This window comes from Platalea leucorodia (genome assembly GCF_965183815.1).
Source record: "Platalea leucorodia genome assembly, chromosome: 5".
NCBI lineage: Eukaryota > Metazoa > Chordata > Aves > Pelecaniformes > Threskiornithidae > Platalea > Platalea leucorodia.
The window spans coordinates 14418131-14443499 of record NC_138827.1 but is presented as its reverse complement, the minus strand read 5'-3'; the positions used below and the strand labels follow the sequence as shown (position 1 = coordinate 14443499).

General features: G+C 38.3%; 1 protein-coding gene across 1 annotated transcript in view; it reads right to left on the bottom strand.

The window, feature by feature from the left end:
* SDK1 (sidekick cell adhesion molecule 1) overlaps positions 1-25369 on the bottom strand; it is a gene marked incomplete at both ends in the record, with an annotated part of 418553 nt that overhangs the window by 131132 nt on the left and 262052 nt on the right. The window contains 8 exons of the mRNA XM_082312411.1: positions 1957-2133; positions 3270-3372; positions 5439-5606; positions 5861-5977; positions 7220-7414; positions 13427-13510; positions 22132-22322; positions 23286-23397. Of these exons, the coding sequence (XP_082168537.1) occupies positions 1957-2133; positions 3270-3372; positions 5439-5606; positions 5861-5977; positions 7220-7414; positions 13427-13510; positions 22132-22322; positions 23286-23397 (1147 nt within the window). The remainder of the gene's footprint in view (positions 1-1956; positions 2134-3269; positions 3373-5438; positions 5607-5860; positions 5978-7219; positions 7415-13426; positions 13511-22131; positions 22323-23285; positions 23398-25369) is intronic.

The following is a 25369-nucleotide window of genomic DNA, read 5'->3' as shown; positions in this document are numbered from 1 at the left end:
AGCTGACTTCTAGCCTGAGTTTTATGAAGTACAAAACTGTTCCTCACTGGTCAGTGGTGAACTGCAAGTAAATACATTTGCTATGCTGTACTGGGTTGCATAGGGCATCTTTTGCTGTTTAGGATTAAGAAACGGTCAGACTGCTGAAGCGTTTAGCACATATTTATAGCTTTGCTTCAGAGTCCAGATTTTAACATTCTTTTCAGTCTTTACTCCATAATTTTCTGCCCTCCATTCAAAAACCGCCTCAGAGAAAAGCAAGTATGGTTATATAGTAGCAATATATTTTGAATTGTCTTCTGCTCTTGGATTCAAATCAGCAGTAAAATGCACTCCGGGAGGAGAGCTGAGGAGTGCTTAATTAGAGAAAGAATGTATGACCGCTCTGAAAACGGGCATCTGATCTAGTCTTGGCACTGTCAGAATAACGCTGTATCAAACAGCCCTCTGCATAGCAAATCTCAGAGGTGAACACATTAACACTGCCAACAGCAGAAGTTGCCATCTTCTCAGAGACATCAGGCATGACCAGCAGAAACAGATGCAATTTTAGTTAAATTAAAACGTGTGGTACTATTCAAACAAATAAAAAAAGAGTCTACATAAAACATTACCTTCTTATTCATTTGATTTACTCCACACATGTACCAAAACCACAGTTGTTGTTTTTAGTGCTAAAAATAAAATGGAAGTGCACTTCACCCCAGTGGAATGACAGAAATAGAAAATATGGAACCCCGTAACGACATTTTTATAATCCTTTTTCAGAACTGAACTGCACTTTAAACATTTTCTTGGTTTTATTTTTAAAGATTCTTAGGAATAGAGAAAGGCATGCAGAAAAATATTTTTCCCCTGAAAAACTATGTATAAAGAGAATGCAAGAGTAAGCAATGCCTGTCCAGGGACCAGCTATTCTGATATATGTTTAACAGAGAAAAAAATACTAAAAGTAGAAAAACATTTTCATATAACTTTGGCATCAGAGCACAGCACCTGGGCTTTATGGAAAAGCCCTACAGCATGGGATGACAGAAGGATTCAGGTTGGAAGGGACCTCAGGATGTCTCTGGTCCAACCTCCTGCTCAAAGCAGGGCCAGCCATGAGATCAGACAAGTTTAGCCAGTCTGGTCTTGAAAACTGGAGACAGTATTCCAGATGTAGACTAATAAGTGTCAAATAAAAGGGGGTAATCACGTCCATCAATCTACTATGCTCATGTTAATAGAGCCCAGGATGCTGTCAGCCTTTTTTGTTGCCAGGGCACACAGCTGGTTCATGTTCAGCTGCTGTGTACTAAGATCCCCAGGTTCCTTCCAGCAGAACTGCAACTGGCCAGTCAGTGCCCAAACCGTATTACTGCAAAAGGTGATTCCTCCCCCAGATGCAGACGTTGCATTTGTCCTTGCTGAATTTCATATGGTTCCTGTTGGCCCATTTGTCAGCCTGTCTAGGTCGCTCTGAACGGTGGTCCTGCCCTCAGGTGTCTCTCAGCTGTCCCCCACCCATTTTGTGCCACCTACAAACTTGATGAGCATGCACTCCAACACCTCCTTCAGATCACTGATAACGATGCTGAACAGGACATGTCCAATTAGATTCCCCTGCGGCAGTCCACTTGTTACTGGCTTCAGGTGGACTACAACTTCTTAATTGTTATCCCTTGAGCTCAATCACCCAACCAGATGGATATGTACACATGGTGATTCAGAGAGATGCAGTTACTTGGAAGTAACTTCCAAGGCTCCAGTTACTTGGAATTCCAAGCAGCATGGCAGCACGCAAAAGGGAGGACACATTTGAAGGCAATTTAATCAGGCTTCATTTCCCCGAAAAAAAAACCATACCAAAAATCAAACTTACAGACTCCCCAGATCTCCTAGAACGAAATGCTAGAAAAATGCCCAAAGGTATCTGAAACCAAGCATACTGTATATTTAAGATGGAATACTCACATCACTTCTAGTCGAGCCATTCTGGAGTCGTTTCCTCCAAAAGAAATGACCTCACAGGTGTAGTCTCCTATGTCACCTGACCATGTCTGGCTGATAAGGAGGGTTCCATCTTTCTCTACTGTGATCCTGGAACTGCTGGATGGATTTATTACAACACTGTCCTTCTTCCAAACATACCTGAGTATCACAATGCTTCAGTTAATAATCACTCACAAAACCTTCAAAACAGATTTATTTGAACTGTGCAATAAGATATCAGCTTCTGTAATCACACATTAAAAGTGACAGGCCCCTACAGTTACTTTCAGGAACAGCGCCTTTTACAAATTTTAGTTTTAGCTGAGTGATCAGAATGAGGAGTGTAATTGCATCCAAGTTACTATATATTTTATAAACAATACTATATATTTTACACAGAAAAGGTGAAGTATTCATGTCCAAGTTCTAAAGTCTACCTTCATCAGCATTTTAAACTGGAACATCATACTCTGAAGTTAACAGCTGAGATGTTGGCCCATCTCTGCTACGACTGTAATAACCTTAGACTGCCATAATCAGTAACATCTTAAACTGCTGTGACAAGGCTTACTAGAGCTCATCCGTTAAAAACACACACATACCAACACATCAGAGATGTGTATAGTCCATGGTCTTACAATTAAGTATCTCTACATGAAATTTTTACATCTGTATTTCTCTTTCTGAAGTTCTTTCTGCAGTTCACCCTTCTAGCACCCTCCAAGCTCTTCTTCGCATTTCCTTTCGTTTGTGTTGCTTTCAGACTATAAGAATTTTCATGGTAAATTTATTTTTAAATGGTGAGCTTCCTCTAAATGCTCTGGTGCAAATTTTAATGGTTCAGACAAATTCTGTTTTCCTTTACACTGTTAAAGCAGAATATAGCCCCTAGTTATTGAGTTATTTCCAAGAACATGGGCATCTCTTGTGTTGCTTTCATGCACCCCAATGTAAACACTTCTGAAATCCTATTCCTTCTCTTTGGCTTTTACTCTCATTAAGTATCAGCTTCTGACAAGTTGGTTTTATTGATAGTGTATTAACCTTGACAGTAAAATCATGGAAGGCTATATTGAAGTCATGAAGTGGAACATAGCTCATTGTAAATAATGCATAAGGCTGAAATGGAAGATGGGATTTATATGATTAATGATACAGTGTACAACCTTATAATGCAGTAATCAGGGGTCTGGTGTTAAAATCTGGGGTCCTGAAACTTTTCACCTAATGCTATCGATATAGCTTATAAAATTAAGCTCAGATAAACCATACAAACAAGAACGGACACCACCAACCTGATTGAAATTCTAGGATCATGAGTCGCTTCACATCGCAGAGTAGCTGTGGTTCCTTTGATCACAGTGCTATCCTCAGGAGGGTGAACAATGAAAGTGCGATCTGAAAGGAACACAAGCCATAGTTCAGGTGAAATTACAGCATTTTGACTTCAGTATTCACTCAGAGAGCAGGCAACTGAACATTTGTTATTCAAAGCAAGCAGGCCATTCCTCTTCAAGTCTTTGCTGTGAAGGCTCCCCTCCCTCTAATGTCATTGTGTCAAGAAGAGGTGGTAATGCTGTGGGGTGCAGAGAAACAAGAGCAGCAGAGGGCATGAGTCCGAGTTGGCAGAGATCCCAGTAGGAAGAGTGCTAAAGCTGTACTAACTCTCACTTGTCTTGTGGTAAGCACCTATGGCAACTCCCTAAAGTCATAAGGTAGCAAGTATGTTTGTAATGCGTTATGAATGAATCCAAACACACATTTAGTCAGGAAACAAGTCACACTGTTTGGAGCAGGGAAAACAAAAACAAGGAAGATCTGTGCAAAGAAGAATACACTAGAAAAATGTCCAAAAAGAGGAAAACTTAAATGGCATCCTACAATCTCGTCAAATCCAGGAAAGAGGTTGAAGAAGGAGGAGTTTCTGGCAGTCTGAATTTTCCATAGAAGAAAGATATGCTGTTTACTCAAATGTTTCAAAACATCTTTATTCAAGCACCTCCTGGAGACCCAGAACACAATAACTGCTGTAACTACAGCAACCAGATCTGGTGTGAAAGATCTCTATTATGCTTAACACACAGTAGCAGCAGCAGATAGCATCAGCTGAAGCAGGTAGACAACTAGGATGAGTATAGAAGATATGTGGATAATGTTAATCAGTCCCAAATCCCTACAGAGATAATCAGCGTCTACTGAGATATCTCATCCATGCACAAGAAGTAATCATCAGCAAAATCAAGAGTTAACTTTAACAGCATGGAATTTTTAGCATTATTCTTGACGTACCTATGTATGCCTTCTAGCTTTAAAATGGTGCTGTCGCTACACAAATATTAGGTTATATTCACTTTTCTTTTCCCCCTCCAGTGCAGTATTAGGAACAGAAACAGTATCTTTAATACACGTAAGAACCATGCCTTTGAGAATTAATAGGAAGTATCTCCTTTACTTGATCTACATACCCGGATATCATTCAGTTTACAACATCCTGATATGTATACCAACTCTACATTGTCAATAAGATAAATATGATGGCCATATGTCACAAGTACATTACATTTACTGCCAGTATTGTTTTCAGGTATTCCCAGGTTCAAAAGACAAAATGTTGCTGATTTAACCTGCACAGTTTTAGGATTAACAAATGTCAAATATGCACCATGTGTCAGCAGCATAATCAGTACTTCAAGCACAGGAAAGGAGGGCCACAATACTTCTGTATTTATCATCATCTTCATTGTTTTGAATTACTTTTAGTCCCAGCTCAGGGATCACAATTTCCTACCTTTAGTAGCAAAAAACATGTTACACTTAAATTTAACTCATGTAGGAGTAACACAGGTGAACATGTTGGATCAGACTCTCTACCCCAACAGAGGAAATAAAAAAATAGATATCAAGGGCAAATAGTGAAGGACAAAATAATTTCCTGGGTTGCCCTGTGCCATGCCAATCTGTAGTATGCCAGAGTAGCTGAAGTCTGCTGTACTTTGGTTTGGCTTCCAACAGCGCCCAGGGCCACAAAGAAATACAAAGGTATGAGGAAAATCACATCTATTGTAACTGTGGCCACAACCTTAGTAACAGCATGGGCTGGTCTATACTGCCTGCAGACTCCTGGAGGCAGAAACCAACTGCAAATAGCCAAGTCTACAAGTTAAAAGGTCTGATTTGCAATGCAAGATTCACCAAGGCAAAACCTGAGTAAAACTGTAATTGTGATTGAAGCTTATTTAAACACTCTTCCTTTCACAAAATATAAAAGTTCATATGCATAATTTTACAATCAAAAAAGGTATTTGCGATGGGTTTCCTAAAATAGATACATTATTCCTATTAAATCATACAAGTATCTCTATTAACTAGGAAAGCATAATTACTTATGAAAATTTCCTGAGCTTACAACAAAAACTGATTAATACTTGATTAAAGTTAGACTTTAAACAAAGCATTATCCTTACTCCACACTGTCAGCATCACAAAAGCATTCAGAGCTCCTTCAGAGTTGACTGCACAGCAAGTATAATTGCCAGCATCCTGAAGGAAAACGGGTGTTATCTGGAGCCCTCCAGATTCAAGAAGAATGAACCGAGGAATCTGAACTGAGCCACTGGCTAAGATCTGGTTTCCTGAAACACAGGAGAGAAAAACAGCGTGATTAGTGTCATGTAGATTGCACAGATTAAGCACTGCAATTCTATTCTTCCAGAAGACTATTACAGCCTATCCAGGCCACTGGCTCACAACAGCCCCACAACAAACCCTCTGCTCATAGAACCAGAGAAATGAAGAAATATGCAATGGATCTACAGAATCTCAAGAATAAGAATGGACAAGAAAATATGGATTACAGATTTTCCACAACAACTTAATAACCGGCTACCTTTTTTCCATGAGATGGCAGGTTTTGGAGCCCCTGAAACTTCACAGGTTAGCACTGCAGTCATTCCCTCCGTAACAGTGGTATCCTCTGGAGGCTGTATAAATACTGGTTTAATGTCTAGAATCAAAAATTGAAAAAATTCAATGCATCAGTTATCAGAAAGATCCTTTACATATTATCATGGACTACTTTACATCCACTTTTATAGAGCTGATCATGGAGAAGGACATGACAATAATACATGAAAACCTTTCAGCAGTGACTGTAACCTTTCATTATTCATCTCCTAGGAATTATCTAATTCAGTTTATTGCCTACACGGAAAATAAAAATCTATCAGTGCTTGTACATGCACAAGTAAGATGGCTTACAGATGAAGGAAGATAAAGCTCAAAATGAGTGTTTGGGGGGAAGTTGAGAAATCTAGATAAACAAAACTATTTTGTTTCATCTTCATAACAGAGTTCTTTAAGATGAAAAGCAACTTGAGAAAGGAATTAACTTTGAAACTTAAATGTCAGCCAAAAGAATTTAGAACCTGAGTCTCATCCAAGACATTTTCCAAGTTTCTTTTTCTCTTATTTTCCCCCAGTCGCATTTTATTACTTTTTTTCCTGCAGTTTCCTAGATATATATTGAACTGGGGCTGATGTATTTTCTGAGGCCAGTAGGAATTCTGGTCAGTATGTGTAAACTGCTCTTGGGCTGAAAATCAGCTTCCCGAAGTAGAGTTAAAATATTACGGATATGCCTGTTAATAATCACTTTTAAAAGAGACTACTAGAATTTGCAATCCTTCCAGAGAGAAAAGTGTACTTCATTAACAAAACCATTTAATCAGACTTTTTGGCCAGAAGAAAAAAAAAAAAGGAAATAAAAGACATTTAACTTGAACTTTCTTTCTTTCCCCTATTCTTTCCCCTACTAAATGTAGTTGTAGACAAAAGGCAGATAAAATGATACCATGAACAATCATGAAGCAGTAGCTCGAATTCAGAACTGAATTAAATAATTTAGTTTTACTCTAATGCAAGTATTAAGGAGAGATAAAAGTATTACACCATTAACCTTTTTTTTTTTCTTTTCATTAAGTTTCCCTTTTGTAGCAAGAAATAGGAGAGTTCACCTCAAGCCCCTAATGTCATGGCAAGTTTTTCTACAGGCCTCAGCCAATTGTGTTCAGGCCACAGAGGACATTTTGGGGTTACCTTACAGCTGGGGCAGCCACACTTGATGAAAATCAAGGTTCTGTGAGTCGAACTAAACAAGCACAGAGCAGTGGAGAAATCTGATGGATATAGGGTCACCTATAGAAATGACAAGACAATTCATTGATCTCTGTCGCAGCTCCTTACTCACTAGTTACATCCAGGTAGGTGTACGTCTGTATCTCCCCGGCTTTATTCCTAGCAAAACACTGGAAGATTCCAGCATCCTCAGGACGCAGCGCATGGATGCGCAGTCCACCACTCAGGAGTACTTTGTAGCGGGGGTTTTCCAGCTTGCTGAGGGGAACAGAGTCCTTATACCAGACCAGAGTGGGAATGGGAACACCTGAAAAAAAGAAAAAAAGAAGAATTTTGTTATTGGTCTTCGCACAACATGTTTTAGGTAGTCAAAATACATGGCACTGTTATGGTCATATCCCTGGCTTCCCATCCTTCCACACCAATTATTTATATTTTTACAAGCTGCTTTTGATAAATGGAGGCTGCATCTTACGTTATCAATGGCAATAATACACTGCAGAACATGTGGGAATAAAACCAGCAAACAGTGAAAGGGGGAATGTTGAAAAAACATTATCAAATTACTTTCTTCACCCAATCATATTTCATGCTACTACAAAATAAGATTTACAGCAATTTCATCTTGAAAGCCAGAATCATGCTACTTAAAGAGCAGCAATGTGGCAATGCAGCAAGTCTGTAAGACTGTTCCATCCCAAATAAGATTCCTCTGTGCTACTGAAGCTAAGATGTCAAAATAAAAAGGAAATGGCAAATTACACATAAAAAAAATGAAGTGCTTACATGGCTGTATTCGAGTGCTAATTTGGCAGCTTAGTTTGAGCTGATGTACAAACAGCATGTTGCCAACAATGGGATAGTTTTAAATTATTATTATTGTTATTTATTCTCAAGCTTCACCTGTTATTTGAAAAATGCACACATCAGGAGAAACAAAAATCCTACCCTAGATATAACTTACAGTCCCATTTATTCCTGTTTTCTTTCATGTGCATGTTCTACAAACCCTGACACGGTTATTTCACAGATATTTTTGCTGCAGTCATATTCCAGTCAGCTGGGATGAAGTGGTTGTAAATTTAGTATATACAAATAGCGTGGGATTCTCTTTTCTTTGAGAGATGTCGGGGCCTAGAACAGCCATACACAGATGTTCCCGTCCCACTCCCCATATCAGACAATGTTTTATCTTTATATCCCAGAAATCCCTCACTGGTCAAATCCAGAGGGCCCTACTCAGGGATCTGAAGTGAAGAAGGTATTTTATTATGTGATTGGATAATCACAGGATCACAAGGGTATCAAAGTGATTTAAGTTATCTCAGCCCCAAACATGGCATTTTCATAATCGGTAGCTATTTTTGAAAACACATCTCACTTAAAACCTCGGAACTTCACATTCCCTTGTAATAAGGTAAGGAACTGTGGACTTAAATTCATGGGTGAGTGAAATTTGCCCAAATAGAGCAAAGCAGGGTATCACAGGAGCATTAAGGATGGGATGTCACTGATGAATCGAGCATTTGCAGACAATGAATTTCACTGCAATGTTGGCAACGACTTGTGGTTCTCAGAGCAAAAGTGCTACGGGAAGATCCATATTATCATCATTATAATTTTAAAAATCTTGAAGTTAAATACTATTGTATTATACTTCCGTTCATATCTTCTCTCAATGTATTTACTCTCTTTATACAGACAAAAGCTATATTAACTCCTGGAAAGAATGCACAAACAATGTACGGAATGATTGAAAAACAACATTCAATTGCTGCTGTTACTTTTATAAACACGTATCATTTACTACAATCACCTCTGATGCTTTTGTTCTGCTGATAAAATAAAATGTACTCATAATCTAGAAGGTAATCATCTCAGGAAGAAATCCACTATGTAGAGTGCATTGTCTGATAGAGAATAGATGTAGTGTGGTAGCTTGCAATAGGCATAATTTAAATTTCATACAACAGCCCATATACAGAATTAGCGTAAATTTCAATGTTCAGAATTCTCAGTGAGAGTGTTATTCATCTCTTGAAAATCCTCCTGGGCAAATATAAATTATCACTGAGTAATGAAGAAACAGATGATGCAAAATGGAATAGTTCTCCTGATGCTGAGAAGCCTGGAAATGATTTCAAGTTTAAATAATAGCAACTCCATTTTCCCACACATTAGACTTGATAGGCACCTAGGAAATAATGAAAGCCTGCATTCAGTACACTCAAACCTTTAACTTTGGTGTCATACCATAAATCCCATTCTACTAACAGTATTAGCAAACCTTCTAATCCTATAATCACTGTGAGATACACCTTCCTATCACCAACTCAGCTGACAAACTGAATATTACCATCTCTATTTTTCTACATTTCGGTTACAGATATCTTCCTCTACTCAAAGTCATGAGTCTGAATAATAGGATCTTATCTAAGCACTCTGATGTCTGTCAGCAGCATTCATTTGGGCTTTAGTGATCTTCCCAGAGAGATTCATCTTCCAAGTTGTACACATATTCTTTTATCATTTTGCTACCTCTTTGGCTATAAAAATGGTTAAAACCAGCTTCTTTTCTTCTCCCCCTCTCCTACCCCACAGCTTTCCTCTCCCCACACCCCCAAAGGAATTTTGCTCCTTTTCCTCTCTAAACACTTCTGGCGAAAAAATTACAAACAGAAGAAAACACTTTAAAGACCTTTTGGACTATACCTTTCCAAGCAGTATCAGTCCTACTTTACTATTTGAGAAATTAGAGAGTGGCCTAAAAGACTCGTAATAATAAATAAAATAAGCTTATTTCTCAGCATCTATGCAGCACTATTCATTTTTCACAGGCAAATGAATCTAGTGTTATGGAGGAGAAGGGAAGGCAGGAGAGCGAGACTCTGGTTCTGGCTTTGCCACTTTCTCTGTAACCTTGGGCAAATAATTTATGCAATCTGAGGCTCAGTTTCCCCATCTGTGAAACAGATGCTTGACTCTTTGCCAAATTTAACTTACTTAAGAACCTGGATAAAAGACTCGAAATATTCACTGTGTCATTTTTGTTATTTATTTTTTATAGCCTTCTGTAGATCCCAGTGGGCTACTGGGGAATCCCAAAAGCATCTTTCCATCTACTTGTCTAAACAGGTAGAACTAAAGTCCAATTAACTGCACTCCCTGGACACCAGCACCGCTGCCTGCAGCTCTAAACTTTCCATAAGCAAATAAGAAAAAGCATTTCAAGGAAACCCATTGAAAATGCAGGCAGCATCAGCGACTGCTGAAAGATATACAGCAGAGCACGGTTACTGCGCAGTCTGATACACTGAAACTCCATTACAGCAAAGTATAAAGCTAGTCTGTGCAAGCTGCAATTTTATTTACAGTTAGTCTCTGCTTATACTGTGAAATTAATCTGTCTCTCACACATTCAAAGTGCACCAAGACTTCGCAAATGGGCTTTGTGCACACGACTTGATGGGGCTGGGGAAATACAATCTGTTTTCCTATTTGTAGCAAAGGTACAGGGCAGCTTTGCAGTTCCCCTAGTGCTTTATTCTCGCTCCTAGCTTGGAGCGGGGAGACAGCAACCTTCATTTACCCCTCTTTTTAAATCCTGGCAATTGCCAGATTTGTGTAATAATGGATCAAAACCCCTCTATGTTTAATACTAGTACCTGCCCCTTACAAGTCTGTGTTACAGATACTCAACAAAACAATCCACATGAAGACAGGTTTCCATGCTCCTGCACTGCATTCATCCGCAAATCAGATGCGCACTAGAAGAGTTCAGCAGAAATAAATCATTTTCTCTAGTAGGAGTTCCCATATCTCCAATAAGACCTCATCTACTGAGAATGCTTGTGAGTGCCCTATTAATCCCCTTGGGAGCTAAACTGCTCAAAGGAAGAGCTGGGGTAGAAGGGTTAGAAGTCAACCTCTTCTTTCCCTAATTCCTCCAGGTTATGGGTTGTTCTTTTTTTTTTTTGTGATACATGAAAAACATTTGAGACAGCAGGTAGTTTTTTTTCAGTGACAGTGAGATAGTCCAGAAATTCGTCAAATAGGTGTGTAGGATCGAAATATTTCTAAAAAAAAAATATCTCAGAATGTTCTGTAAACTCAATTTCTCTAATGATACAACACTTAGTTTTAATTCTGCTACTTGAAAAATCTTCTCCAATAAAAAAATGCCGATATGTTTGCCATACCACACGCTGAAACATAAAGTTGGTGTCACATGGCCAGAATAAATGTCTGTCTCGTCACTTTTCCTTCCTTTGAAATTGTCTTGTCTTGGATGCTCAGGCACAAAATGCAAGAACAGCCCAAGGACCAAATCCTATTTCCACCTTCTCAGCTCCAGTAATCTGTGCTTTAGCTGAGCCAGAGGTTGAATACACACAGCTGTGTTTCATAGTCTTTACTGGATTTTTCTTCCATAAATTCTGTTAGTTTTTCTAAATAGTTTTTATTTCTGATCTTAACTACTGCCTGGACCAATGACCTCCACAGTTTATGTTTTCTGAAAAAGTACTATCTTTCCTTTATCCTACATCTCCTACCTGAAAATTTAGCTGGGTGCCTCCTCTACTTCTTGCACTAAGCAATACAGAATCATCTTCTCCTACTCACCTTCCCATATGGCACCTGTCCTTCAGTCATCTCTTTTGCAAAGTGTTCCAGTCAATTTATTTTTTCATTATTCAAAAACCACGGTAGACCTCTAAGTATACCATTCCTACTTTTTTGTATTTTCTCTAGTTTCTCTACATCTCTCTCTCCAATAGAGTGATTAGAATTGTGTGAAGCGTTTGAGATGGGAGTGCTGCCCGATGGATTCATACAGTGACATTCTCTTATTTTTTCTCTATTCCTTTCTTCGCAGTCCCTCACATTTTGAACCGTGGCTTGGCACTGAACTGATGTTTTCAGAAGACATACCTTTTCTGCATAGTAATAGGTAATTTCATGTCTGTCAATAATTTCATCTGCCAGTTTATTGTCCAGTCAGTTCAAATCATCAGAACCTTCTGCGACTATTTTGCAGTCAGTTTTAATGTTGACTATCTTGAATAATTTTATATAATCAGCAAACATTGTCATCTTGTTATTCACCCTCTTTTCCAGGGCATTTATGAGCATGTTGAAGAGCACAGGTACCAGCATAGATTCCCAGGGAACTCCACTGACAGCCGGTCCTGCTGTTTTGTTTAAAAAGCTATTAATTAACAAGACCTTGTCTCTTAGAGCCTGATAGCTTCATTTCTATAACAGCCTTTTGGTAAGAGACCTCATCAAGGGCTTCTGAAATTCTAAATCAACCAGAGCACCCTTACACACATGCTTGCTTATTGCACTAACATATTTACAAAGCTTCCCTCTAGAAAAGCAGGTTGACTCTTTCCTACATAAAGCATAAAAAATGCTTAAATCATAGTGGAAATAATATAATTATGCAATAAAGAATATCTTTATTGGCTCTGATCTGGAGAAAGAACTCATCCAAACAAGCTGTTAGTTAGGTTTGGGCAAGGTAGTGTACTTTTTACCTAAGGATCTCATGGGATTTTTGTACGTATTGCTCGTTAACCTCAGCATCAGGGAAAGTGAGACAACAAAAAGTTCATTCGCTTGCCAAAGTCATGTAGCAATTCGGTGACATAGGCAAACCTGCTCTTATCACAAGACTACGATGCCTCCTATCTTACTAGAGTGCTAAAATAGGTGGTACTTCTACTTGTCTGGAACTAAATCTTAAAAACTATTTTGGTTTAGGTGGAATTCAAGACATTTGAAGCATTTTACGTTATTAAAACACCTGCCAATTAAAAACTGCCTGTAATAGCCCTCCTGTAGAATTCTTAACTACACTTAAATGTCAGAGTTACTGACATTTCTATTCAGTATAAAAGTTCCATAATTTTTAGAAAAAAGGACATTTGAGTTGTTGAAAATATTGACTGTTTGCATTGCAAATGATGGGTTCCATAACCATACTTTTACTTCAGCTAATTTTCTGGCTCAGGACATTAATGTCTGTTTTATAGTGACAACTATGAAGCAAAGGCAGGCTACCAGAGGGAAAGGAGCAGGAGTTGACCTGCCCAACAGACGAATACGAACGTGCCGGCGTTACTCATGTCTAAACTAAACTACAAGGACTGCCCAGTTTTCCAAGGGCAAAGGCCATCCCTCTCCCTTGTACCTGGGATCTGTGATAATTAGCAATAATGCAGAAGTCTCAAAACATTAAAAGTTCATATAAGATGCTTTCTTCAGAACTGGATATACATCATTCATCCAAGTCTGAACCCTTCTGCACACTCACCCATGGCCTGGCACAGGATGTCCACGTCTTTCTCCACTTCAGCCAAAATCATGCTCTCGGGCTCAGCCGTAAAATATGGTGGTTCTTTAGAACAGGGAAAGCAAACAGAAGTAAACAAACAAAGCCACAGCAAAATGAAATATAGGCGTTGATTTAAAGATATTCATCATATAATCTCTCCACATGCATTGTATTTAATAGACTGTTACAAACAGACTAGCTTGTCTAAGTTTGTCTCTATTTGGAGGCACTTTTTTGGGTAGTAAAAGCATCATTAAAAGGCAACAACTTTTTGCTATGCTGAGCATGAATTCCAAACAGTCAAGTCAATGTAAGGTAAAATTTAGGGGTTTGCACTGCAAATTAATACTCAGAGCAGGGGCTACTTTTCATTTTATAGGTCTGAATCATGGAATGTTTTAATTCTTCGTTCAGAAGGGCTCTCCCGAGAGGTTTATAAAGGTTTATATTTACAACATAGCATTTTATAGGATAGTTTGCTTCAGTATCTAAACTAAATTCCACCTTGTGAAGGCATGAAGCATGTCAGATAAAGTGCCATAGCATGTCAGAGAACCAACACCAGAAGATAACTGCAGCATAATTAAAAAAATTCTTTTCAACTGTTTTATTTCTTGAAAGCAAACAGATTTAATGCTTTAATTGAAGTTATAGTAATAATCATAAAAATCCACACTTTATCATTAGGACTAAAGAAAAGATACTAGACGTTTAATTAAACAGAGACAAGATTCCAGAAATTGTAGAGTATGCTGCCATGTAACTCTTTCTTCCACACAGCATAAAATTGAAGAGCATCGCGTCAAAGTCCCACAGGCATTAAGGTTGCAGTAATTATCATGGTAACTAAAAACTGTCATAGTCTGTTCAATGCAATTATCATCTGAGTACTGTTTTTGGAAGCATTTTATTTGATTATAACTAGAGTGCTATTGTACCATAGACAAACTCACTGGTATGTTTTAGAAAATACAGAAAAGACAATGTAAGTAACTTGTGAGGACAAGTTACTTGTATTTTCATTTCAAGGAAATCACACATGTTTCAGAAAACATAGTACAAGATCCAAGGTCATCTGAGCTGACCTTCTCTCAAATCTCTTCACCAACCACATCTGAAAACCAGACGTGCAGTTTGTATTATTGATAGAACATTGGTATTCTCATAAATAAAAACAAAATCACATAATTTTATCCTGCAAAATCTTATTTCTCCTGCTACCACCTGTAGTATAGCAAGTGTTGCTATCATTTCACAGCGATGACATATCATGCCAGCAGGTACACATCAGTAAGCACCAGATTAGAACGCAAAACCCCCTTTCCCAGCAGTCCTTCCCCCTAACTACAATAAAATACTTGCTTGAGTGTACACAACTGGGGTCTCATTTGAACACCAATGGATATTACAATTCTGTACTCATTCCAAATAAAGTCAATCAATATTAGTCCTCAAAATCCTGTGCAGAGGAGGAGGTGAGGTTGCAAAATAGCCTGGAATACTCATTTACCCAGCAAAACCAATAAAACAAGCTACCTGATTTATTACATTCTAATAATATACATGTGTTAACATTATTGATCCCCACTGCCTAAATATAAAACTATTAATAAACATGCATAATAAGTTGTGATTTATTGCATATGATCTCATGCGTTAATCTAAACAACAAATTGAAAAGCTGAACATTTAATTGAAATTCACTGATAGCACACTGTTTGACATGTTTGATCAACTAAGTTGCTGAGTCCTCTGCAATTCATCTAAGTCCATGTTTAACTCTGAGTACATTCTTGCTTCTCATGCCATTCTCCAAGCCTTGTCTGATGTTTTCCTTGCGCTCCACTTTCCAGAATTTTATCTTTTTAATTCCCAAACTTTTAGCCTAATGTCTTGCTTATGTATCTGTGGACACACGAGTAAGCGTTCATCTGTCCATCTCTCAAAGTAAAATTTGAATCTTTTGTTCTATGGCAATTTAATCTGATTGTGAGGGGAGACAAAGGTGAGCAAAGCAGCACAGGAGCAAGACAGTATCCTCACATCCATTCACTTGTAACTTTGGGCTGCTTCTAATGGATGTCTCTTCAGCCAGTGAGGTTCAAGTGTATTTTCCTCTTTTTAGGGAGTTCCTAACTGCACATCTTCCACCCTCCCCTTTATAAGCCACTCTGACCTTAACGGGCCAATTTCTAAACTTGGCAACCTTCAGCTACCAGCTCTCAAACTTCATCCTAGATCAGCAACATATTCACACACCAGTGATAAATTTGCAGATTTATCTTCAACATGGGCCTGCAGTCCAGCTGCAAGCACTTAATGTGACCTCAAAGATGCTAGTGCTTCTATGACCATTGCTTATATGCTGCTGTTGCACACAGCTTCTGCAGTTATACTTGGCATATTTATACAGTCTGCTTTCCCAGTGTGTCTCCCAAAATCCTATCCTACAATCTGTGCTCCTTCCTTTAAATCCCATACAGGCTGTTATGCCACCCTCGAAGAAACTTATTACATTAAGAGATGCTTAGGTGAGCAGGTATCAAGCAGTGAATTACCTGACAAGGAACTGGAAGTCAGTGACAACTGTCACTTAGCAAATGGGATGTGATGTTATTAAGGAAAATTCACATCAGCTTTTTTTGAAAGAAGCAGGGAGAAACGGAAGCAGACAAGACAGAAAAAGAGCAGGAACAGCAGAAAGATGCAATCTAAAGGCCACAGACAACTCCCAGAGGACTTTCAGGGTGTAGGTGCGCCAGCAAATATGATTTCCAGTCTTCATCAAGCCCAGACCCACCTTTTCCCTTACACTAAAGCCTGCTGAACTCAATTCTCACAGCCATTCCAGCAGCTGGAAGCCCTGCCAAATGCTACAATTGACACAGAGGGGTCGAGAGGCTGAGGCAACAACTGTCCGTAGAGGAGTCAGATCTTATTCTTGTGTGATAAGCACAAATATAGAAAACCTTGCAAAAGCAACTCTACAATTTACTGATTGTTAACTACCTGCTTCTGCTGCCTGGAGATAGAGATAAGCCTGGGTGGGAAGACAAGGGTAATTCATAAGGGAATTCTGGAAGTTCTAGAATACCACATGGACAACAGTGCTGTGGCATCCCAAGTCTAATATATACATGGAAAATTAGTCTTGCTGATTTAAGGTATGAGAGAATCACAGCAGTATTGGTGTAGATACACTCTTAGGGCTTTGAGGGAAATGAAACAGTGATTTCCATGCAAGCTGTCCTGCTTTTCCATGTGTTTTTTGCATGTATCTTATGCTAGCAACATGGATGCTCAAAAGGTCCTTTGCAGTGAGGCTCTATGACTTCAACAGAACTCAGGCTGTGGAAGAAATAGCCCTAGTTACAGGTGCTAGAGAACTGAATCTAGGCTCCTCACTTTTCAGATGAGTCAGATGTATCATCTGCACATCAGGTGTGTGCCTGAGGGCCTGCAGACCCAGCATAATTTCCAAGTGAAAAATTCAGGGTATCTCACTTTGGGTGCCATACTCCACCTGGTGAATAACTATCAGAAAGAGGCCATAAAAATGCAGTAATATTTATAGGGGTCAGATAGCATTCTGAAGGGGCATTCTGGCTGGCTGAATATATGACTCTACTGCATACTTATAAGGCTTGGTTTGAATCACACAGTCTGAATTTGAACATTTATTGTTGTAGGCAATAATCATGTGTTGAAATTTAATATGTTTGGTGAAATTACAATGTCTTCCAAACTATATAACATGCCAGACACAAGCCCCCAGACACAGCGATTTCTAGGAATGACAGTAGTCTGTTGGTATCAGGCCAAACATTTAAATTTTTTTGAAATTATAGAATCACAATAGTTAGAATAGGAAAGGACCCATTACACCGAATTCACCCTGCTGGCAGTACAGTGTGTTATGCAATGAGAAGGGTCACATCTCATATTACACTGAAAGAAACAGATACTGTATTGTTCGGATATTGTATTAGTGTTTGACTGATCTTAACTAAAAGGTCAAGAACAAGCAAAGGGGAAAAAGAATATTTGAATATAAATGCCTGCTTTTAATAGTTGTTGAGAGTTTCAGGGGTTTTTTGCGCTACAGACATCATTGAAAAGATAGCCTCTCTGAAAAGCCCTTGGGAGCCTGCAAAATTTGATACTGTTCTAACTTCCCCCACGCAGAGTTACATGGTCACTGATTTTAACATTCAAAAGATAGCAGTCAGCATCCATTACATACCCTTCAAGCTGCATTGGAGATGTGTGACCTAATCCTAGATACATACATGAAAGTCAGAAAGAACAGAGAAAGCCCCAGGGGCTCCTCCAAAGATGAAATTCCTGCATCACTCAGAAATTCAGGCCTGAATATTTAAGAGGAAGACTGAGCCTTAAACATGGAAGCCTTTCTCTAGCATTACCATAAACTGATTTATTTGGTGAATATCCTGTAAAGAAAGGGGAACTGCAAACTTGAGAGCCCCTTGTAGGTACAAAGTCCGTAACTCCAGACAGTAGATCAGACTGTCCATGCTGAGAGAAGCCACATTGTATATGCAGGTATAACAAGTTCCTTGAAGCAGGATTTTTCTTTGCATGAATATCAGGTTAAAACAGAAAGAGATGAAAAGGTACTCTTAGTTTCTTGCTACTACCCATACTGCAAGCTGCAGTCTGTGTGTTCTAAAACCTTACAGCAGCACAGGGAACACGTCTCCTGTTTGCAGAACTGAAAGAAAGAGGAACTTCTGAATGTCAGAGACACAACTAGACTCCCCAGAAGTCCCATTACTTCACTGTGGTATAGATCCTGGGTCCATTTTGGGCCAAGGCGACATGCCTGCGTCCATCTCAAGAACCTCTGAGGCTCGCCAAAACAAAAGTTGTCAACATTTCTCTGCTTTGAGCCCAAACTGAAGTTCAGGCATGTCCAAAGACATTTTATATTATAGTTTTCCTGAAACTCTTATTCTTTTCTTATGAACAGTACATGAACACGGTCATCATGGTCTTTTCTTAAGCACAATACATGAACACAATCATCATGGAAAAATTCTTTGCTCTGCTTTCAAGACATCATTTGTAGTGTTTTGAAGTGTCTAAGCTAGAGCCACGAGAGCTATTGTTTCCAGAGATCCGAGCACAAGGTATCAAGGTGGCTCGCTGCAGAGGAAAATAACTTCTGTTCTGGCAGTTGTATACACCTTCAATGAAAATTCATGGACAATGGCAATGCACAAAGAAGGCCCTTCTGCATCTCCACACTTGCTCCTGGAGAAGTTCAGTGAAGGAGGAACAGCGCTATAGTTCATCTCAGAGCCTAGCCAGGTGGGCCCTCCACAGTAAAATCAGAATTTTTCTGATGTGTTCCTGAATCCCACGATCCCATAAGCTGTACCCATACCTGATGAGAACCAGGGTAGCCTTTAAGAGAGGGACCCACCTACCATGCTCCCCTATCATCTTATTTTCAGAAAGAAATCTATCCAGCTGGGATGTAAAAATTCTTTCTAGGAAACACCAAGATGAGACTAACACGTCTATTTATGTAGTTATTCTGGGCACAAAACTGCTCCAAAAAGAAGGAAAGCCCTCTACTGTGATTCTGCTTTATTCCATCCTACTCCTTTGGCCAGGCCAACAGGGCTTCAACACCTCATCATGCCAGGCCATTCTTTCTACTTATTTTTCTCCTCAGTTTGTTCAGATTTTACTTTCTGACTGCATCTGATTTAAAGAGCATTATGGATTTCATGTAGTGGAAGGGTTTCATTCCTCATTTTCTTAAGCTTCTAAAATTCATAATTTCCCATAGAACAATCACTTGAAAAATGACTATTGCAATTTGTAGCTAACGGAACTTGCAGAACTGGAGCAAAAGAATTTAAGATTAGCTCAGTTTTCAAATTGGTTTGCTCATGAGAAGACTCCTTAAATTACTTAATCTTCAAACTGTTAGTGATAAAACAAATGTGCTCTTATCTAATCTGCAACAAATCTTTCCCAAACTGTTACTCTGCCGACTGAGGAGCATGCTACCCTTTAAAAATTTATAACAACTGCAGCTAATAAAACCAGGGTTTGGAACCATCTCAGTTTATCTTTGCTGGAACAATATGAAGATGTCAGAAAGCTCTTTGACACATTCAGAAGAAAATTGCAGTGCAGCACAAGACTAGAGGATTTTCTTCTTGCTTATCCAGTACTACTTTATTACATTAGAGATTCAGATTTTTCAAATATTATTGTGATTTTCATTTACAAACTGAGATGTACTCTCAGAAATATTCAGAAAAAAATTCAGAGATAATATTGTAGGTCACAAATAATAATTTGAACTGAGTACATGCCTTTGTATTCAGTTCCACTGCCTTCTAATAAAGCTGTTGTCACCATCTGAGCCCACGCCAAAGTTATGTGGCTTCCCTTAGCTGGGGAAGGCAAGGACTGATATATTTGTATAAAAGCTTTGATTAACTCGGTATTTGTGATATCTTTGATGCATCTTTTTATCACTACCCCTATTCTACCTGTTAATAGCAAAATAGTTTTTTTCTATTAATCCACAAAAGCGCTCATTACCATACTATTGAGTAAACATAAACAAACCTCTTCTATTAACACAATTTCCCTTTTCTGTTAGTCATGGCCCCTTATTAAGTCTACACTGTGTTGTTCTCCCAAGAAGCACAGCTCATTATCAGGTCACTATCAATCTGTACACACTACAAATATTTTATACATGCAAATGGACAAGCATACTTGATTCTCTCTAAGTACTACTCCAATAGACTATGAGGGATACACTGCGAAGATCCTTAGGTTTCAATCTTGTCTGCACTTTCCTCTAGAACCTGTCCCTTGACTAATTAAACGATGGCCAGATCCATCCAAGAACTGTAAGGCTGAGTAGAAGTTACGCATTAACTACTAATCCTTTGATTTGGCTTCCTGTTTAGAATTAGAGATCCATCGTGCAGCTCAAGAAACTCATAAATAAAGAAATCTATCAGGCTTTGCTGACACATTGAGTAAACACCTGCAACTGAAGTGTCTTGTTCCTTCAGAAGGAAATAAAAGTAATTGGTAACCAATTTGTTTCTGCTTTCTTTCATCTGCTTGTTCTTATCTACAGGCCTTTTCATAACTTCATTCCCTGACAGCCCCCTAAAACTGCGTAAGAAATAAATAAAACATTTAAAAATAAGAGAGCTGATAGCTACTAAGGAAAGGCAGCACTGCTAGTTTAATATGATTCCCCAATGATTGTTTCTCAGTTTTATTGTAACTGTATTTAAGGATCTTTCACATTAACCGAGAGGCTGCTTTAAGTATTGCATTAGGCTGGATCTGACAGCATAGCAGCAAAGTTAAACTAGTTACAATAAAATGTTATGAATAAGGAACAGTTTAAAAAAAAAAAACATAAATAAGTGAAATCTGTCTCTGCTCCTTAAAGGGAAGGGAAGCCATGAGGTAGTAATTCTAAGAAACAGAGTACAAAGAAAAAGACTGGAACCAAACTTCATCCAGTAGGTAATAAATATAATAGAGACACAGTGCTACAAATGAACCTGGAACAGAGCTTTGCAGAGAGAAGAGATGTTTTCTCATTTAGCATGAACTACTATAAATTGCTTTAGTAGAACACAGACCATACAGCAGTCTTCAAAATTGTATTTTCAGAAGGCTAAAAGAGTGTAGAGAATTGCGTTCTGAACTCCCTCTGCAATGCACTAAAGAAATGCATGTGCATGAATTCTGATCAATGCTGAGACTTGTACTATTGCCAGAGCAATAACCTCTCCAGGACACTTACACAGTTATTACTGGGACTATTACATAAAAGCTAGACTTTACACAGTCAGCTCTGGCTTAAAACATCTAAAATGTCTCTGTTTTAAAATGTCTCTTTTATTCTAAAAGTCCTAAAAAAACTCTACACTGTGTGCAGTGTGTTAATTTGCTTTATTGCATTGGATCTGACATGCACAGTAACTACCATTTCCAAATGACAACCTCCTTGCTGCAGCAAAACTCCAACACGGAGGTGATGGTGGAAACAGGCAGTGAAAAGCATCAATGTCGCCTTAAAAATATTAAGTTCAAAGTTTCCCTTGGAGTCAAAGGTCTGGCACGTAGCACCGATTTTGATGGTATGTCCTTCTCCCTTTTGTTACCTCAGTAATGATATCTGCCTGCCTGTGTGCTCAGGAATGCCCTTGGCCCCCTGACTGGCACTTGCAACAGACAACGCACAGAAGTGCTCCTAAAAGGCTTCTTTTGGAAATACAGGCACTTGACATATTAAAACTAGATGTAAGCAAGCTGGGAGTTAATCAGGGTTTAATGCATCTAAAAGCGAAGATGTAGAAGCTGCCCAATAAGGATTTTACTACTGTATTTCCCCAACTTCTGATTAAATGTATAGTTTCACAGGGGATTCAGAATCACATCAGTGTTTAAAAAAAAAAAAAAAAAATCTATTTGATGAATTTATATTCATGGAGAAGAACAGCTGAATTAATTTGGAAGATAACCCTCTTTCACCTCCTTTGTTCTGTTCTCCAAAGAAAGGTTCAAATGTAAGGTCAATGAAATATTAAAATATCAATTTTATTTCCTATTATACCTCAGTCCTGAGCCTGTTTTGCTAAAAAACACATTGCCTTGAGAATTACCCATTATAGAAAGGAAGGCTTTTGCTCTTGCTGGTTCCTCTGTGCTGTCTTTCAATTTTGCTTCACAGAAGTACATCCCCACATCAGCAGAGGTTGGGTTGGTGATAGTGAGTCGTCTCCCAAAACTGCTAATGCCACTGGTTATTTTTACTCCATTTCTCTTCCAGGTCATGCTTAGTCTCTCAAGAGGTCTGCCAAGGTTTAAAAACAACACACAAGAATACAACAATAAAACATACATATTACAGAATAGTCTTGTCTGCAGTTATATAGAAATTATAAAACTTCTGTAAGTTTTCCTATATCCTCGACATTTGCTATTAAGAAGTAAATGCATATGTAACTTCTACACATCAAGACTACAGACTACTCAACTGGCATTATGCAAGTACAGCTAATTGATACAGCAATAGAGCTTAAGTGCTAATAATTTGATTTCTCTAAGCAAAAGGAGTAAATACTGCTATGGGAATGAGTTGCATGGAAGTGCTTTCATTATAACTCAATTATCAAAACAATATTAACCGTATCAGGAACATCTCTTCCCTCAGAGGAGAAAGTGAATCATTTGGTCTTCTCATCATCTGAGGACCTCAACTATTCAATGGAATTCAATGCTATTCAAGGCCAACTAGATGGAAACGTAGGAGGAATGCTGTGAACTCTATATTATCATGCATTATGAACAGTTGAGCAATAATCACTGCAAAACGAGAGTAGCTGTAATAAATTACTTCACAGGAGATCCTCGCTAATTTATTTACTAGGAAGCACAGACTGTTCAACAAAATCACCACCTTCCATGTCAATAGGCAATACAGCTGAAATATTATTAATCCTTAACATAACTTTTTCCTTAAGATAACGTCTGCTGATTGAACAACACCATATTTCTTTTCCTTACTGTGTGAGTAACAGGTGGGAAAGTAACTCTGCCTATATCCTTATTTGGCCAGAAAAATCGATGTTTAATTCAGTAATGTTGGACAAACAAGATTATTTGTAAGGTTACTCTGAAGAGCAAGCTACATGCTGCATCCTGCTTCAATCATTAAAATAATTAAAAAAAAAAAGAAAATAACTTCCTATGTCCCTCTCAATAAAGGACAGCGCATTAAAATTAGTTCCTTATAACCTCGCTGCTTTTACAATACCTTGCATTGGCCACACACTCCAGCGTGATTTCGCTGCTCCCTGCTACAACGCTTGTATTCTGTGGAGGGATTACGATGACGGGAGCCATGATGTCAGAGGGGTCTATGGCACCTGCATGGGCAGAGAGAAACCTCGTGAAGACTCTGTACATCTGCGAACGGCGGGGACTGGCACATTCCAGGCAAAGGATCTCATCAAACGACACAGCTGCAAATTTCACTCTTCAACCTCACCATGGATTTTAATCTCCTCATTAAGGGGAGATCTTCAGCATGACCATTCTCGATGGCTTTCATTACACTGTACAAACACACTGTTTCAATATACCCAGTTTGGCATCCTTCAAAACACATAACTTGCTAGAACTACTCCCAGATGGAGTGCAGGGGCCATTCTCAAATAGAGAGCAAATAAATTAAGCATCCTAAAGGTTTTCTATTGTTGAGCACTTTTATCAAACACTTGCTGAGTTATATTTTTAAGACCTTTTCATGTTTTGTTTAATCTTACCACTTCCATACCATTTCAAAAGAGTCTGCCAATACTCATGTTAGTTCTTTAAAAAGATTTTACACACTGGGGAACAAATATAAAATTAACAAAGCAGCATATCACAGCAACTTCAATCCCTTTTTCTTATCAGGAAAGTAAATAACCCAAATCTGCTACTCTTTTGTGAGGCATCATACTGTAAATAATTTAGCTTATGCAACAGTCAGCAGACACTTAAAAAATGGTAAAAAGGCTGCTTGTAAATTTTCTCTGTATACATTTAGTAAGTGAATTAAAATACCCATGTATTCATAGGTACTTTGCTTCAAGCAACTCATTTGGGAAAGAAAAATTAGCTATTTTTTTAGCTTGAATAACAGAGTAATAAAATTTTCTAAAGATACAGAATCCAATAAACGAGTTATAGGGAAAAGTAATGAAAATAAAACTAAACTGATGGAAAAGCAAGCCAGTTCATCAAATGTTTTCTGCAAAGGAGGCTAACGCGTGCCCATTGAGCAGAATGGGAAACTGGCAAATGCAAGGTATGAACCCGGCCGGTTAAGACAATTCCCTAAAGAATCAAAAATGGATAGAAGATTCTTTGCTTATCTCATACCCGACATGCCAAAAACCATTTGACATTCTATTTCACTTGTTGGATAGACAAAGGTTTTGCTAATGGGGATCAGAAAGTTCACAAAGTTAGCAGATTTCTCAATTACTGAATGACAAAATTTTTACCTTTTGACGTTTTTGTAACTGATAGCAGATAGTGTACTATGGGAGATGAAAGCATGTGGTATAATTTTAAAATTTTAAGAATACCACCCACACATCTGAATAAATTCAAGCATCCAAGAATAGTACTTAAGGAAGTGGTAAGCACATATTTATTTCTTCTCATAAATATGCTCTGTTGACCTGCCGCAGCATCTGTATGCAACTCATACGGGATCTCAAAAAACAAGCTTTTAGTAGATTTTACTTCTGCTCAACAATATTCTTGGAAATATGATGCTATCAGGTAGCAAATCTATTTTCTAAGAAGATTTCCATGGTCGTCTTGTAGGTAATCATGGCACGAATTTTCCAGATAGTAATTGAAAAAATAGAAAACAAGTGGTGATCGGATTAGTAGTTTGCTACTGTTGAGAAGAAATAACCTCAGCGTTACTGTTCACCACTACTTCTGTGCAAGATGAACGTTTACAACAGTAAATGCTAAAAGATCAACAAACAAGTTACTAATTTGGCAGTAATCATTTCTTATCTCCATCTGTAAAAGAGGAAAACCACTTGTTTGACTTATCAGCTCCCCTAAAGAAAGGCTCAACCCCACTAAAACGAGCCAAAGAAGAGAAGCCAACTTTGTTGCAGCCTCTAGGAGTTCACCATGTGCGAGTGGCTCTTTGTGCATTGAGCAGATAAGCAGGGGAAATAAAAGTGCACGTTACTCTACCTGCAACCAAGAAAACGTAAGATTTCTTTGACTTTCTTACAGACTATAACAAGAATCTAAACAAAGTATGTGCTTATTTTCATTTTGTACCATCCCTGAAAGAAATTTATTAAAAGCAGGCTGTTGATA